Genomic DNA, 18,263 nt, shown 5'->3' with positions numbered 1-18,263 from the left:
GAAGCAGCAAGAGAGCTGGCAGCATTATAATTCACAGGGGATGCTCAGACATACTTACGACCCGAGCTAGAAAACCCTGTTAGCGGCAATTTATACTTGGTTTTTACCACAGCAGGGCTGAGGGAGCCTCTTGTGGAAGAATCATACCTCTGAGCACCGCCACATACTCAATATTAGATTTTATGGCTTCACACACAAAAAGATAGAGTACCTGGTCTATTCTGCATGGATTTCAATGGAAGAGGGTACGCCAGAAGGGACAAATGGTTAAGACTTTCCTTGGAAACAGAACTTGTTGAAGGAGAGTTGTTTTTGAAACTAGGAAGAAAAAAATGTAGGAAGGCAGTGAAGTGAAAAAAGAAAAAACAAAAAACAACCATCCTTAACTTCCCTGTTTACATGGGGGGAGGGAAGAGGGAGAGGTGTCATAATCTTACCAACGGGTTGATAGGTTCCCCACCTGGAGCCTGTCTATAATCTCTATTCTATTGCAGACAGTCCACTGGCAGGGTCTGGGGGACCTTAATTTATTAAGCATGCAAACATTGGATGGAAGTTTCCTTGGGGCGTAAGTCTCCATAATCACGCTGGTCCTTGGCTCACCTCTTTCCCTTGGCCGGAGACGTCCTCTCGGCCACTACAACCCAGCTCAAAAGTCTCTGCTCCCCACACCCTCAAAGTCTCCACCCGCCTGAATGAGTTCAGTTCGTACAAACACTCTGGAAATCAGGTACTAGGCAAACAGATGGCTTTACTGCACAGAACTAACAGTGCTCCTCCTCTGCTCCCGAATACCCTGCCAGAAGTTCTACTGGAGCACTGATGGGATCTGGCCTTGAGCTCTCTCCCCGCAGTGTTTGTAAAGGCCAGACTGTGGCCTGTTCATCTCTGTATCTCCTGCAAGCCATGGCACAGTGTCAGATCCACATCAACCATCAGAAAATGGGCCCTGAAATGAAATGTTAGGAAATGATGCGCATACTTAGTGTTAGGTGTTGTGCCTGACACCCAGGGCCTTTCGGTAACAAGTGCATGCACTGAAAGAAAAGCAGGTCCAACTCTGCCCTACAGACTGTGCAGAGTGAGGCTAGTCCATTCTATGAGCTCTCTGACAAACTCTTCCTCAGAAAGAGTCCTGTGGCCTGGAAGGTTCTTGTCCTTCTAGCCAGAAGCGTGGTCTCTGCTGCAGGATTGGGCAATGTGTTTGTGATTTCAGAGGAGGAAACAAGCACTTCTTTGAAGTTTTCAGACAGACCCCAGCTGGTGTGGAAGCTCCCAGTACTTCTATGGCCTCCAGCCCTTACCTTCCCCTTGGTCAGGGCTCGGTGGTCTACCATCCGTGTACTGGTGGAGGTGGAGCTGGAGAGGAAGCACAGTGTTGACAGGGAAAGGACATGAGCTTGGCATCAGGGGACCAAAGAGAAAGTCCCAGCTCAGATATTAGTAGACACAGCACCAAGGCTATGCCAAGTTACTCTGCCTCTTAGAGTCACAGCCTCCTCATCTACAGAACAGGTTTTAAACTAGCATCTGCCCTTTCCAGCAACCCTGTGAGGACCCAATGACATACTTGATATAAATGTGCAGGAAAAACATATGTGTATGGGGCGCCTGGGTGGGTCTGTCGGTTAAGTGTCCAACTCTTGATTTCAGCTCAGGTCATGACCTCAGGGTCGTCAGATCAAGCTCTGCATTGGGCTCCACACTCAGCGGGGAGTTTGCTGGGGATTCTCTCTCTCTCCCTCTCCCTCTGCCCCTCCCGCCCTACTTGCTGGCTCTCCCTCTCTAAAATAATGAATGCATATTAAAAATTATGAGTATGCATAGGTATGTAGACATACTAGACAGAAATACACAAAAATGCTAATACTACAACAATCTGAAAGAGAGCCTAGTATATGCCAGGCACTGTGCTACATATTTTATGTACATGACAGTAATTCTAATTCTTACAATAATTCTAATTCTTACAATAATCCCACAAGGTAAATATTTTTGTTATATTTAAGGCAAGGAAACTGAGGCTCAGAGGTTAAACAATCTACCTAACACCAAACATCTAGTTAGTGGCTTAACTGGGCTTTAATCTTAGTGCTGCCTTTCGTGTCCAGGACATTTCTAATCTATAATAGTTTTCTCTGTGTGATGGGGTGATTTTTATTTTCTGCTTTACATTTTTCAGCATTTTCCAAATTTTATACAATGAAATGTGTTACTTTTTAATGCTATTATTATTTTAGCCAAGTCTTATTTTCAATAAAATACACGATACTCTTTCTCCAACACACACTGGAATTCAGAATCTGATTATATACAGAGTATTTAAAATCATATCTAGATTTCTCCGCACTGAAATTCGACAATAAGTGAGGAAAAAACGTTTCAGGAATATTGGCACCTGGAAAACAACAAACACTCTTTTTTAATTTTTATTTTTTTAAATGCTATTTTTTTTAAAGGAAAAACTTTGTAAAAAACAAAATGATGTAATGAGCGTGCAAGAGACCAGTTTAAATCCTGGCTCCCACCACTGAGTGTGCTTGGGCAGCTTGCTTAGCTTCCCTAAGTATCAGTTTCTTCATATACTGAGAGAGGTCAGAGTGAGGCCTGCGTTGCTTGCACCACGAGGCTATGGTGAGGGTCAAAGAAGACATGGTGTGAAAGTGCTGATGACTTACTCATTCAACAAATACTGTATTTACTGGGCACCTACGGATTGTCCAGTGCTAGATGGTAAGACTACGAGAGAAGACATAGTATCTCTGCCCTTAGGAATTTAAATCCACTGACACATAAAACAGTTTCAGTAGAGTGGGACAAGGGCTATGTGACAGGCAAGTACCAGGTGCTGTGGAGCAGAAGACAGGCATCAAATTCAGTTCAGTAACCAGAGGAAGGGACAGCTAAGCCGCCATCTGAAGGATGAGTGGGAACTGGCCAGGGTGGGGCCTTGGGAGAAGGACAGAGAAAGAGCGTGTGCTAAGGCCGAAGAGAGCAGGCATGGCTGGTCAGTGTGAATTGGGGAGAACTCCCAGAGCTGCTGAGGGGGGAGCCCAGGAGTCTCACCTGGTGGGCCTGCAACAGCAACAGCTATTCCCAACAGGTAAGTACCCTTCATCACTGTTCTCCCCACAGGTGACCGCCAGGCCCACCTCTGAAAGAATTGTCACTTCTCCAGGGTCTTAGGAGCCACACTGCCCCCAAAAGCAGCAGATCTGTTCTCCATGTTTTGGTGGAGCCTACAGAGAACCAAGCAGCTCCAGCATCTGGAATGTGATACCCAAGATGATCGCTTTCCCCTTAAGAACACGACTTTGCTGGCTAACTCAGCTCAGCAAATGTAGTTCATGCTACTCTCCCGAGTACTCGAGAGTTCTTTCCAAAGTCTATGGTTCCCTCCTCTTCCCAACCTGTAAGAGTCATTTCCCTCAGTCACAAAGGCTTTCCAGAGAAGGAACAGTGGTGACAACAAGCTGAGGAGTACAACTATCTGTGGTGTTGCCTCTTCAGTCGCCAGCTGGTGGAGGCCCTCAAACGATGGAGAGTTGACAAAAGGAAAGAAAGAGGGCGGACACTCTTAAGGAAGAGCCAAGACTGAGAAATGGGAGGTCAAGGAGGCGGCAATGAGGAGGGGCCTGGGAAGACAGAGCCCGGACACTGACTTCTCTGAAGGAGTAGTACTAACGCGCTGTGCACGGTGCTACCAGCTACAGTACACACACCTACACTGTGCTCACCAGATGCCAGGCACAAGGTCCTAAGCATTTCACAAACACATTTTACATGTCCTTACTCCTTTCATCTTCACAACTCTAGGAGATAAGAATAATTATTATCTACATCCTACAGATGAGGAAATTGAGGTACAGAGAGATTAAATAATTAATTTGCCCGGGGTCACACAGCTAGTAAGTGGTAGAGCTAGGATTTAAATTGAGACAGACTGGCTTAAAATTCAAGCCTTTAACTATTATGTTACTAGTAGTATATTTAATATTATTTCATATATCTAATATTATTAATATTCTATTGAGCTATTCATGCTGAAAGGCAGGAGGGGTAGCCCAGTCAGAGTTAGCCAGGAACCAACAAGAATGCTTTTATTTAGAACCCTTAGCACAGAGCTTCCCTACTGAGGCACTGTGAATGAGATACTGATGCTCTCACCGGGCTAAAGAACATCATTTCCTGTGTGGGCATTTTCTGCGTGTGCTCTAGCTGACACAAATACAAAGGCATTATCACCATATTTCCATTATTATTTTAATCTGAAATCTAATTAATCAGAAGTTTCTTTGTCTTACTTGGAGATAACTGTATTTTGCGTTTTGGCATATTACAGAGGATGAGCTACAAACTAGTCCAACCACATGATTTCGTGGCAGTTCTGGTATCAAGCACAAGGCTACATTCTTCTTCTATCTGACGTATTAGTTGGTTGATGTAATTTCTGATGGTATCATTACTACATAGGGACCAAGGTCAAGGAAAAAGTACACTCAAACAGAAGCTAGTCATATTTAAGGCATGATGGATGAAAGGAGCCACCTGTGCAATCAGCTCACTCAAAGGCCAGTCTGTGAGTGATTCTGAGGGCCTAGGCTATTTCACGGGTTTTTCCCAAAGGCCTATGTATGGTGAGGCTGGTCAGCGTTAGGCAAACTGCAGCATCTCACTCAACTTAGGGGAGAGTGGGCAGTCTGAGGCCCACTAGGGTGCCAGCAGGGCGGTGAGTCACAACAGGCCTCAAACAAGGCTGGGACACCAAGATTTCCAGAGGGAAAAGGTCTGGAGTTAGGCCCATCTTCTTCCTCCATTCTGATTCTGGGATCACAGCAGCCTTCAAAGCTGTCACCCGCATCTCCTGGCAGAAGGAATGATCAGAGGAAGGATGGAGCGGGTAAAGGAAGTGTGTGCTTTAGAAAGAGTAAGCGAGAGGGAAGGACTGTATTTGTGTGAGCAAGAGGACAGAATAAAAAGCTGAAAAAGGCAGGCTGAAGTTAGATCAGCCAAGCTTAATAATGTGACCACAAGGTCCTCCAACGTCTGGCCCCATCTGCTCCGCAGCCTCACCAGGCCTCAGTCATTCTTCCAAATAAAAATGAAGGATGGCTAATTCAGCTCGTCATTCAAACAATCCCGCAAATGCTTTTCGCTGAGACAACCACCGTACTTTGGCATGCACACAAGTGCTCTATGAGCCTTTGCACTTTGTCACACAGAATATTAAAAAGATGTGTACTTGAGGGTTGACATTCATTAAAATTAGCAATTTTACTGCTTCATCAGCATATTCTTTTTTTATTTTTTTAATTTTTAAAATTTATTTTTTAAAGATTTTATTTATTTATTTGACAGAGAGAGACACAGCTAGAGAGGGAAAGAAGTAGGGGGAGTGGGAGAGAGAGAAGCAGGCTTCCCGCTGAGCAGGGAGCCCGATGTGGGGCTTGATCCCAGGACCCTGGGATCACGACCTGAGCCGAAGGCAGACCCTTAAGGACTGAGCCACCCAGGCGCCACAGGACATTCTTTAAAAACAAAAACAAAAACAAAACCCTGAGATGTAGCAAAGAGGAATAGCATGACTGCAAGGACAGTTCATTAGGGCCACTGCCTTGATTCATGCTAAAGTTCCAGCAGTTCTACGCACTGTTGCTCTACAACAAGTAACATTTTAGTGCTGTTACAAAAATAGTTTTGACTTGGTCGATACCCTGAAAAGGTTTCCAGGACCCCCAAGGTCCGCATAGCCCACTTGTGAATCACTGCTCTAAGCAGTGGGACGGGACTGGGCCGTGAAACTGGCTGCGATGTGAAGAGGCAACTGGAGGCTGGCCGGGGACTGTGAGAACAAGGAGAGGCTGCTGCGGCAGGCAGGAAGGCAAGGAAGGCCTGTAACTAAGGCAGGGATGGGAAGGAAGAGAAAGAGGTGAGGGGATGAAATCTCAGAGGTGGAACTGGTGGAACTGGCACTAGTCTTGCTGAGCGACTGGAGATGGTGGAAGAGTCAGACATGCCCATCATCTTTGAAGGAAGGGATGGGGCCTTTTATCTCTCTGGCCCCTCTGCCCAGCAGGGAGCAAGCACAGAGGGGGACCTCAATATATTTTTATGAACTAAAGTCAGGTAACCAGAAGAGCAGTGGTACCATTAAGGAAGGGGAGAATTCAGGAAGGGGAGCTGGTTGGGAATGGGGAGCGGGGAAGATGGTGTGTCGCTGGGAAGCTTCAGATGAAGAAGGGTGACTGACACACAGCAGCCAAGGAGTATAAAAGCTCACAGATCAGACTCAAACCATCCTCGCCCAACCGTCATTTGACCCCATCTCCAACTAAGGCATTATTTCTAACCTGCCAGGCATGACAGAGCCTCAGGCATTTAAGAACACTTCAAAAGAGCATTGTATATGTCACAAATATGGCAAGTTAAAAAGAAAAACAAAAACTTGGAAAGATACATCTCAAGCCATTATTAACAATGGTTACTTTGAGAGAACGAAACTGGAGGGGGGTATAGAATTATACTTTTCATATCTCTGTTGTATTTGATTTTGTTATTTATGGCACAATTGTTTTACTTTCATAATTACAAGTAAATAAGTATGTTTTACTTACTGCACAATCTCCCTTTTACTTTCTCTGCCATTGTATTCTGGTAGAAATGTGCTCGTCCTTACTACATAACTTAGGCATGCCAGGCAGCTCAGCTAATCCTAGCTGCCCACTGAATACTGAAATCTCCCACCCACCCTTTCCTCTGGAACTATCAGATAACTTCAACCCAAAGCAACCTAAAAGCTTAAGCAAAATGTGCATCCAATCTTACCTTGCCCAACTTCTGAGAAGTAAATCCTCTGTAAACTGAAATGAAATAATAAAATAATGCTCCTGTTGGAGGGCTGCTGTCTTCCAGCTACAGGAAATGTGTCAATAGTCTCTGGAGGTAGCAGGCATTCTTCACTTCCTGACCGGCTTTTGCTTCCTCTGGCTTCATGAAAATCTTAAAAAAGCAGAAATAGAAAAGATATACAAATCCGACTTCTTTAAAATGAGCAGTGAAAATAAAGCACACCCTACATGTCCCCCAAACCTATGCATCACATCAGTAAGTAGATACATACAAGACTATCACAGATTTCCCATCTTTAAAATCAGGAACTTGAGCATTTGAAAATGCTGACACTAAGCATTTGAAGATGTGATGAGGGTCTGAGTAGTTTTCAGATTCTCTTTCCGCTGTGGGAGTCCAGACATGGACCTGGAGGATAGATCTGGACAGCTCTGTTCACTGAGGAGTGTCCTGCGGAAGGTAAAATCTGACACTTCTCTGTCATCCATGTTTTTATTCTATTTTTTTAAAAGATTTTATTTGAGAGAGTGCATGCACATGCACGTGTGCATAAGCAGGGAGAGGGGCAAAAGGAGAGAGGGAGGAGCAGGCTCCTCACTGAGGAGGGAGCTCGATGTGGGGCTCCATCCCAGGACCCTAGGATCATGACCTGAGCCAAAGGCAGATGCTTAACTGACTGAGCCACCCAGGCGCCCCTGTCACCCATGCTTTTTAGAGATGAATGAACTCTGGCTCGATCTCTTAGTGGCCAGGTCCAGGTCTCACAGGCAGGAGGCAACAGAGCCAGAAAGATAAAGTAATGCTGAGAGCAGCAGGTGGTATAAACATGAAAAAGGTTTTAAGTCCAATGCACAATTATTGCTAGTTTTCCATGTGATAATTTGATCTTCTATATGTCCACTGCGATTTTCAATCTTGCGACTCTGGCTACCATATGTCAAAGCTGATTTGCCAATTTCTCTACAAAATGAGTATCTATTTCCCCTTTTCCCCAGTGGAAAAGCTCTGAGCATGCAGTTTAAATATGAGTTATGGGGCACCCAGGTGGCTCAATCAGTTAAGCGTCTAACTACAGCTCAGGTCAGGTCATGATTTCAGGGTCCTGGGATGGAGCCCTGTGACATGTGTGTGGGCTCCATGCTCAGTGGGGAGTCTGCTTGTCTCTCTCCTTCTGCCTCTCCTCCCTCTCGTGCTCTGTCTCTCTCTCAAATGAATGAATAAAATCTTGAAAAAAAAATCTGAATTATGGGCCCTTGTGCTAACATTTCTAAAATGGTCTTCTAACTGGAAGCCGGATATGCTTCACCAGGATCTCAAATCATGTGTCCCAAACTTGACTTATCCCAACCCCCATCCTTCCTCCTTTCCCTTCTTCTCTATCAGATTCTGCCACCCTGGCAGCTGCCCAGCCACAGATCATTTGAATCATTTCCACTATCTCTTTCTCCTCTAACCTTGTTGTCCCTAATGTTCTCACCCTCAGGCTTTCCCTCAGCCTGGTATGCTGCTTCTTGAAAAGAACACCTATATTCATCCTTCCGGGCCCCTCAGGAATTACTGAAAGTGATCCCACAAATTACAGCAGTCCCTAACCTTTTTCTATTTCACCCAGCATTTCATCACATCCACGCTATGATAATACACAGAGCTGGGTATTCACACACATACATGGCTCGCCCACTAGGCCGTAAGCTCCTCAAAGGCAGGGATGGATCTTTTCCATGTTTGTCTAGTATCTAACATAGTATCTAGCTCAAGAAGGGCTCTAGGAAATATCTAACTACATTACTTCATCCATAAAATATTTCTTTATTGTCCAATAGAGAATGTTAGCATACATAATTATTCTTCCTAGCGTGCTTTTTATTCCCCAACAAATCTCTGTGGCCCAATGAAACTATTTCTAGGGCCCAGAGAAGCTCAGGTTACACTCCCTCTCCTTAAGGCTACATTTCCAGGGACTACCTGGAACACCTTTGAACTATAACTCTGCCTTTAGTCTTGCCAGAGGTTCCATCTTATTGCCTATAGTAAGAGTTGGCCAATTTTTTTTCCACAAAGAGCCCGACAGTAAATATTTCAGGCTTTCTCTATGTTGCATGATCTCTATTGTGACTACTTAATTTTGCCTTTGTAGAACGAAAGGGGCCATAGACAATATGTAAATAAATGATTGTGGCTATGTTTCTCAAGTCATGATCCCAGGGTCTTGGGATCGAGCCCCGCATTGAGTGTCTTGATCAGTGGGGAGCCTGCTTCTCTTTCTTCCTGCTGCCTCCCCTGCTTGTGTTTGCTCCCTCTCTGACAATAAATAAATAAAATCTTGAAAAAAAAAAAAATAAAGCCTAATTTGGATTTTCTTTCTTTCTTTGTCTTTCTTTTTAAATATTTTGTTTATTTGCTCTAGAGACAGACAGACAGAGAGAGCAAGTGTGAGTGGGGTGAGGAACAGAGGGAGAGGGACAAGCAGACTCCGCACTGAGCACAGAGCCCAACCACAGGGCTTGATCCCACAACCCTGACATCATGACCGGAGCCAAAATCAAGAGTCGGATGCTTAACAGACTGAGCCACACAGGTGCCCCTTTATTCAATTTATTTATTTATTTATTTATTTGAGAGAAAAAAGAGAGTCAACACAGGGGCAGGGGGTGGGGGAGGGGCAGACAGAGAGGGAGAGGATCTCAAGCAGACTCCCTGGTGAGCATACAGCTCAATGAGGGGCTCAGTCTCAGGACCCTGAGATCATGACCTGAGCTGAAACCAAGACTTGGACACTTAACCAAATGAGCCACCCAGGCACTGCTAGCATTTGGGTTTTAGATAATCTTCCCATCACAGATATTAATCTTCTCTTGAATTTTTCCCCCACCCATTTAGAAATGTAGTAAGTATTCTTAGCTTGCAGTCCATACAAAACAGATGATGAGTCAGATATAGCCGATAGGCCATGTTTGCCAACCCAGCTTATTTCCCCTCTTTGCCAACTCCATTCCTTCCCTCCCCACAACGCACACATGCACACAAACGCACCTCCGTTTGCTCCCACCTCTAGCAAGCCTATGGTAAAAACAACCTTCAGAATTTATTTATGGATTTTGTGTTATTCTGCTGTTTAGAACTACTCAAGGGCTGTGGAGGTACAAAGTGCATGGGCTTTTGAGCCATGAGGGCCTAGAATCGAATTCCAGGCTTCCCATTCACTAATAAGTTGTCTTGGACATAATACTTAACTTCTCTGCTTTACTGTCATCATCTATAAAATGGAGGCAAGAACACCGACGCTGTAAGGTTGTTGGGAGAATTAAGTGAGCTAATGTATTTCAAGTTCAGGGCACAATGGCTGGCATGGAGTAGGCACTCAATAAATAGCAATTATGACTCTAGCTTGAGATATGGCTTCCCCAGATCAGCTGAGGCCCTAGAATGCGCTCTGTAAACCACAACTGGGCAGCCAGAAGGAATAAACTGACAGCAAAGTACAAAGGCAGAGAGATAGAATATGAAGATTTTCAGATTCATGACCCAGGATTCTAAGTGCCTGGTTGGCCCTGATTCCTTCTGGCACCATTTCAAATTCCTGGGTCTCTTTTCCTCCTCAGAAAGAACTTCTGACTCACACTGCCTGCATCTTCTCAGCATTGCTTACCAAATACCCCAATAAGCCCTGGAGCCCTCCCTTCCCTCCTGGAGGTCTTCCTGGGATAGGGCTGGGAAAGGATGAATGAGGCCAGACCACACCTACACACAGTGGAGTGCCACTGGGTCTAAGACAGGTGGGGCACCCAATTCCCTCATTTCTTCTAAACTTCCTACATGTATATGGAATGAAATTTTCCCAGAGTTCAAGAACTAGTTTTTCTATAGAAGTCTTAGAGAAAAAAGGCCTATTAAAAAACAAGGAATCCATCATATTATTTTTAAGTAATATGAAAACATCCATGAAGGGCAGATAAGACTCAGGCTTGTGGTATCTGTCCTTGGTTCACAAGTCAAATTTGAGCCTGTCACTTCCCTGCTCCAACACTTCTAATGGTTGTCCACTCCACTGGAATAACCAGGCCTCTGTGCTGTCACTCAGGGGCTCACAACCTTGCCCCAGATTACCCCTCTTTCATTAGGTCCTGCCATTCCTCTACAGAAACCCCGACCTACAGTCCAGGCAGAATGGATCTGTTTCTACCTAATTGCCTTCAACAATTCCCAGCTCTCCACACGTGTGCATAGTCCAATCACAGCATCTGTCACATGTGATTGCACATCTCCCCTTAGCCTGTGATCTGGGGACAGGGTGAAGACTGTGTCTGATTCCTCTCTGGGTACTTACACCTAGCACAGGGCCTGGCATGGGGCAAATACTCAATACATGTTAATGCATGAATGAAAACACCTGAAGTTATTCTTCCCTTATATTGTTTTAGCTGGACTCTTACGAGCAGACTAAGCAGTCTGGGTCACTGCCAAGAAGTAGAAAAACTGAAAAGAAAGAAAAGAAGCATGACCAATGTGATCCAAGCCACGGAAAATAGGTTTTAAGAGTGAGGTGAAAGAAACTAAGGCTGCTTAGTCTGGAGAAGAGAAGAGGAGGCCTAACTCGATTCTGGCTTTAAGTACACAAAAGGTTCTCATGAGAAAATCTTGATCTCATCCTGCCTTTATAATCAGAAGGACATTTTCCATATTCAAGGAAAATGGAACAAGAAGAAATGGCTTAAGTTAAGGTCAGAGGGTTTTAAGCTGGAGAGAAAGAACCAAATTAGGTACCACTTTTCCAGAGATACTGTTATTGTACTTTTTGGCAAGTGAATTGAAGCTTACTTAGCACTTTTGTTGAAGGCTGTGCAAAAGGGAGTAAGTATGCTGCTCTGTTCCTGTTTACTGTGGAGAGAGCTGGGTGAAAACACAAGTCAGGTAAGATTTTCTAATGAGCCACTGACTTTTAACAGACCCTTCTCCTGTAGGCACTTCCTGTCACGTTACACTTTGCAGTTCTGCGACAGAACAATGTATTATTTCAAAGTTTCCTGATGAATCAATGGAAGGCAAGAGAAGGCAGAGATGTCAGAGTAAGACAGTAGGGAAAACTACCCAAATAAATACACCTTCTATAAAAACAATAGCTAATGGGACATTAATAATAATTGTTAATATGATTACTATTAAAGCTAACATTCATTGAGCACCTATTATATGGTGGGCACTGTGCTAAGTATTTGACGTAGGTTATCTCAATCCTCACAACAATGCTATGCAGTAGGTAATACCTGTATCCCCATTTTACAGATGAAGAAACTGAAAACCAGGAAGGTTAAATAACTTGCCCCAGCCACACTGCTAGCAAGTGAAAGAGCCAGGACTCAAACCTAGCCAGTCCAATTCTGGATCTTTATGTAACCTAGCTACTGTGAATCCAGAAGAATGAGAGGCTGGAATTTAAAGCCTAATCTCTCAGAATCCAGGTGCATATTCCTGGCCACTTCCTTACACCACCCCAAGCCAGGAAGAGCAAAGCAACACATGACATTAGCAAGAGAAGAGATCTCAGAAGTGAACCCATTTAGACCCAATATTACAGACAAAGAAGCCGAGATCAACAACTCACAGATGATAATGAGCAGAACGAGGACTTGAATGAAGCAGCCTAGTAAGTCTTGAGTGTGGACCTCTTTCCTCCATTATAGATTCTTGCTGAATCTGAGGGTGAGAAAATGAAGGAATGGTATCTGCCAAGTGGGTTCCCTCCCCAGACATTTCTGTGATGAGTTGCTAATCTCACATTAGAACCTATGCCTGAAACACATGCCAGCAGGCTCTGTAAACTGATTCTGAGATTCTAATAGCAAAGGATGCCAATGCACTTGGTTGATGGTGCTACAGCAGCTGCCAGAAATACTCACACATTAAACCAATCAAGCAGACCTGGACCAGGCAGCTTCCATGTTAGGCTGGTGGTTCACAGTTTAAGCCTGAACTGGACTATTCCAACAGCCTCCTCGATGATGTCCTCCTTCTGGGACCTTCTTTGCTCCAGACCAGCCTCCATTATGCAGCCAGAGTAAACAGAGCCCTAGTGATGGTATTAGGAGGCTTGCAGCATAATGGAAAGAACATAGGTCTTTGAAATCCAACACTCCTAAGTTTGGACCAAGTTCTGCCACTTACTTGCTACCTGACCTTGGGAAAGTCACTTTAATCTTGCTGAGGTCTGGCTTCTTCATCTTTAAATCAGGGATAAATATCCCCATATTGTAGGACTGTGAAGATTAAATAAATCATAATGTGTAAAGCATTTAACATATTGCAAGCCACAGTGCAGAGCAGACCCTCAATAAATGTTAATGTTTTCTTCCCAACTCCCCTCTACATTTTGGCCACAATCTACCATTTCAGCTTATTTCCTCTCCTTACCAAGTCCATTCCTCTCTCCCACCCACCCCCCCACACAAACACCTGCTCCTTTCCACTTCTAGACTACTGATCAAATTGCAGCTTTGCATAGGAATGAACTTCTTCCAAAGCCCAGCATAAATTTCCACCTTCAGGAATCCTTTTCTAGACTCCCTTTGGTCATGTTGGGATTGATTTCTCCTTTTCCCAAACTCCCACTTTGTTTACATTCCTTACTACATTTACCACAGTCAGTCTGATTTCAGTTATTTATGTGATTCTCTGTCTTTCCAACTACACTGGAGGGAGAAGGCTCTGAGAAGACAATTACTTATTGGAGCACAGGAAATGTGTTGTTTTCCTCTGTGTATATTTCTCAATACCAGGGTTTTGTACTTAACAAGAGCTCAGTATGTGTTTATTGAATTCAGTCTTGCCACCCTTGACCGGGAATCTTTACAGAAAGATCCTCGACTACGTTTATTCTAAAACTGCATTTACTATCTGACTTGATAAATATGATAAACGAATACTCACGGGCTTCCTTCATTTTTTTTGTTAGTTCCTTCAAAGCACTCTGGATTCCTCTCAAGACATCTCCCCAGGTTACAGGGGGACATCGCCAGGAGGACAGCTCTCACTCACAGAGGTAGCACAATCTGGGAGCAAGCTCTTTGGAGAACTGTTCCATCCACTGGTGAGGAGATGGCTGCCATTTCCACCATATTAAAAATCAGAGTTGTGGAATCAGAAAGTAAATCTGAATGATTTCTATCTGCCTCAATTTCCAAGTCTATAAACAGAGTTTTAAGGTGTTACATATAAAGCACAGAAACAGTATCTGCCATATAATAAGTGCTCAATCTGTTAGATATGATATTTAAAAGGTAGTGGACCGGGGCGCCTGGGTGGCTCAGTGGGTTAGGCCTCTGCCTTCAGCTCAGGTCATAATCTCAGGGTCCTGGGATGGAGCCCTGCATCGGGCTCTCTGCTCAGCAGGGAGCCTGCTTCCCCCTCTCTCTCTGCCTGCCTCTCTGCTTCCTTGTGATCTCTGTCTAATAAATAAATAAAATCTTTAAAAAATAATAATAATAAATAAATAAAAGGTAGTGAACCGGAAAAAACAGTCAGGACTTTCACTTGTAGTACTATCTCACTTTTATTTTAGTACTATCTCCACCACTGACTGATTCTTTGTGCAGTCTTAATCAAGTCCCTCCTCTCTTGGGACCTCTCCCCATCTGTAAAATCAGAGGTAGAACCAGATGGTTCCCAAGCTCCTTCTACTATCAATGATGTGTATTTTCCTATGATCATCAAAGAGCCTTCTGTTCCACATGCTGAAGCTGTTGGCAAGGAAAAATGTGAATTTGTAGTTGCAGGTTCCCAAATGAGAAGGACCAGCCCCAAGGCCAAGGCCAAAGGCAGAACAACAGATTAACAAACCACCTGTGAGTTTTCCCCTGCATGAACTGTATCACACTCAGTTCAGATCTTTGAACAGAGCACCGCCTTCCTTCTAACAAAACTCACAGCAAAGCCAAGAGAACAAAAACAGCAATAAAAAATCTTGCCTTGTACAGAATTCCTGCACTTTCTTGCCTTTGATGCTGGAAATCAGGGCATCATCAATCTAAACTAGGGCTCTCCTTAGGCACAAAGAGAAGGAAAAACACAAAGGCCCACTCTGAACCTGAAAGCTCATAAAACAAAGACCAAAGTGAATAAATAAAAAATGTTAATGACTCATTCAACCACAAACACTGCAAAGGCCTACTATGTGCCAGGAAGAGGAGGGATGAAATAGACATGGTCCCTTACTACCAGTGTACTCAGAATACACATGGGGAGACATACCCCAAGGTAGATAGTAATCAGAGCTATATTTGAAGTTCAGCCCCTGTTACCAAAGATGGGAAGGAGGGCAACTAATCCAGCAAGGAGATCAGAGAAGCTTCCCTGAGAAGGTCATATGAGACACTGACCTTGAAAGACCGGAAGGAAAAGGGAATGTAAGGAAGAGAGTGCAAGCAAAGGAACATGTAGGGAGTGTTTAAGGAACAAAAACTAGCTATTTTGACTGAGGCACAGGGTGTAGGTTTGGGAGAACAAAGGGAAACAAGGCAGGATTGATGTATGGGAAGAGATTATGGGGGAACTCCTCTATGCGACTGAGTTCAGACTCTATACAGTAGGCAAGGAAGCCTGCCAAGGTTTCTGAGCAGAGACAAAACATGATGAAGACCATTGTCTGAGGAAGATCGCATGGGCCCCCATGAAAAGGATGCAAAAGGGGCCAGATTACTAGATTACTATGGGACCACATAGCAGGAGACCACCTACACTTCTAAGCATGTGCTGGAATCCACAGGTCCTGTTCACAGAGCTTCTCTCTGCCAAGGTTCAGCTTCACGCAGTCTAAGTTTGAGAGGTGCTCTCTTGCCAGGCCTTCAAACCACCAAAGTCTGCTAGATCACTAGAGTAACAGGTTTCCCAAAGTCAAGAACCCAATTAACTCCGGGATCACAAAAAGGGAAGAGTTGAGATGGGAGAAATTGGGGAAGGGGACACCAAAGTCTCCAGCTGGTTCAGTTCCATATGAAAACCCAATCCCTTGGTCTCCTCTTTACATCACTTCCAGCCTCGTCCTTTTTAGAGGGGTTAAAGCAAAGGGTAGTAAGACTGAAAGCACCAGGCTGAGGGCTGAGGATCCAGTGCAACAATATACATCCATGGCCCAGTGCATGGCTTGGCACATGAGCCATGTTCAACAAGCACTAGTTCCCTTCCCATCCTGCAAGGTCAGTTCCACCTATAAAGCCCAAGGAGGCTTCAAGACTTAGGTCACCTCAACTCTTCCCCAGGGACCTCTCTAAAGTACTCCCAACCAAAATGACCTAGTTTGAAGAAATCACAGCTGCCATGTCTTCAGCACCCATTCTGTGATGGGTGCCATACTAGGTGACACCTGTGATCCTAGTCAACCTTTACAATGACCTTATTGTGTCCCTTTTATACAAGACAAACCAAAGCTCTGAGAGGGGAAATGACTCAAGGACACACAGTTAGGAAGTGGCAGAGGTGAGATCTGAACCCAGGACTACCTACCCCAAAGTCAAGCACTTCCAACATTTCATTCGTGTCACCTGCGCTGGGCTCTCATCTGCCACAGACCATCTGACAGGTAGCCTGGAAACTCCCTAAGAAGAGAATACATCAGGCATCATCTCTCCTCACTGTACAGCGAACCCACACATGTCAAGAGCTTTGGGATGAAACAGTTAACTTTAAAATAAGGCAGTGCACACAGATGTAAACTCCTCACGTGAAAATCTATTCGTGATGTTGGACTCTTGAGCCTTGAGCCCAGCCATACGGTGTGTTAGGGACTGATTTCAAACTGGCCACCGACGGAGCTCCGACGTCCGACACCTGTCACGACCTAATCCTCACCCCAGGCACCAGCTGAGCCCCGGCCGGGGACACACGCCGCGTCCTGAGCTCGCCACGGACGGAACCTTGCCAGGTCACAGACGGGGTCCCTGAGGAGAGCCCTAAAGAAGCGTTCCCTTCCACGGTCCCTCCGCAGCACGCTCGGATCGTGACCTCGGGCCACTTTGAAGGCCCTAACTGCCCTGTCCCGGGCACACCGACTCGTTCACAGACCCCCGCCCCATTTCGCTCGGAGGGGTACCTCGCTGTGTCGCCTTTACCTCAGCCACGGGACCGGTCGCGCGCACCCACCTGCAGGTCGCTCCGAGAACGCGGAAGAGGCGGTACTAGGCCCGAGGGGCGGGCCCGACCAGAGAGGGGAGGAGCTGCGCATGCGCCCTAATGGCTACGCCCCGCCAAAGGGTGGGGGCGAGCTAAGTAAACTGGGAAGACTTGCTAGAGAGGGGCGGGAAGATTGCTGGGGCGGGGGGTGGGGCTTAGCTCCTCTTGACGTTATTATTTTTTTTTTCTAGTGAAGGTCGGGAGGTCGGGGAAGCGCCAGGATGCGGGGAGCTAAGCAGCGGCAGGTGTAATTACCATTTACCGAGAGCTTCCGAGAGCTTCCGTGTGCCAGGATGGAATTTTTAAAGTGCCTTTTGCATACGGGGAAATGCTGCCAGTCTTTTCTAAGACGAGGGCTAATTCTGTAAAATTTCCTCAGATGTTTGTGTACCTATCATTTCACCGTAAGAGTTTTCTTGAGCAAAGCGTTACCCCCAGTAGTTCAAAATCGAACACTTAAAAGTTCATTTCTTGGAGAAAACCAGCTGCTTTTAAATTAGTATTTCAACCAGCCCCCTCCGCTCCCCCAGGCTGCAAGTGTAATGAGGGAACGAGAGTGCTGACTTGGGTTTAATTCAGGTCCTGACTCTAGAGAGAGTGTTTCCTCCTTGGTGAAATGGAAGTAAAATATCCCTTCCCTGTCTGTCTCAGGATTGTTATGTGGGTCTGGTGAGCACTGCTGATAGAGACCCTTAGACTTCCATTCCACCACCCCAATAAAGCTTTGTTCCTTTCCCCTTCTGGGCTCAGTCTTCTCATCTGTGTGATGGAAGGGATTTTGGAACCTGAGAGAACATTCAGGAATTTGCTACATTTCTCAGTCTGGGTGAAGGCTGGAGAGGGGGCCTTCTCCCAAGCTTCTGTGCTGAGTCACTTAGAGAATCCCTCAGTCCAATCCAAAGGCTCCTGTATATCCTGACCTCTCCCACCCATCACCTTCTAGGCCCACTCAAGCTTCATGTCTTCTGTGGCCATGCTTGCCTATTCCTCTCTGTTTCCTGAATATTGAAATAGTCAGCTGGTCCTGAGTCTCTTAGGCCTATGTTTCAATCCAGGTTCTTCAAACTGCTATGTCTCTAAGTACATAGTTCAGTTAATACTAGATGAGAGCTCTGGAGGATTCAGAGAAGGAAGGGCTCCAGGAGGGCTCCCCCAAATCAGTGGACCTCCACTGATTCGGTGGCTCCCGTCACCATGCACTACATAACAGCTTCTGGGGGTGGGACAGTGGGAATGGCAGCAGGAAACCTCAA

The 18,263-nt window shown here is 45.3% G+C and overlaps 1 protein-coding gene across 8 annotated transcripts in view; it reads right to left on the bottom strand.

Annotated features, from left to right (window-relative positions):
- The window catches only part of MKNK1 (MAPK interacting serine/threonine kinase 1), a 42,158-nt gene extending 25,135 nt beyond the window's left edge, over positions 1-17,023 (bottom strand). The window contains exons 1-5 of one of the 8 annotated variants that reach the window (XM_080800678.1): positions 16,981-17,000; positions 16,345-16,436; positions 6,826-6,999; positions 1,305-1,359; positions 212-318 (exon numbers count right to left, since the gene is read on the bottom strand). In XM_080800678.1, the coding sequence (XP_080656804.1) occupies positions 212-227 (16 nt within the window). In that variant the 5' untranslated portion in view covers positions 228-318; positions 1,305-1,359; positions 6,826-6,999; positions 16,345-16,436; positions 16,981-17,000. Of the gene's footprint in view, positions 1-211; positions 319-1,304; positions 1,360-6,825; positions 7,000-12,451; positions 12,544-16,344; positions 16,437-16,949 lie in introns of all 8 variants that reach the window. The other 7 variants (XM_080800679.1, XM_080800677.1, XM_080800683.1 and 4 more) reach the window with 7 other exon arrangements.
- Positions 17,024-18,263: the final 1,240 nt, after the last annotated feature.

Source organism: Martes martes (genome assembly GCF_963455335.1).
Source record: "Martes martes genome assembly, chromosome: 4".
NCBI lineage: Eukaryota > Metazoa > Chordata > Mammalia > Carnivora > Mustelidae > Martes > Martes martes.
The sequence above is the reverse complement of the archived record's forward strand: the minus strand, read 5'-3'. Positions and strand labels throughout refer to the sequence as shown.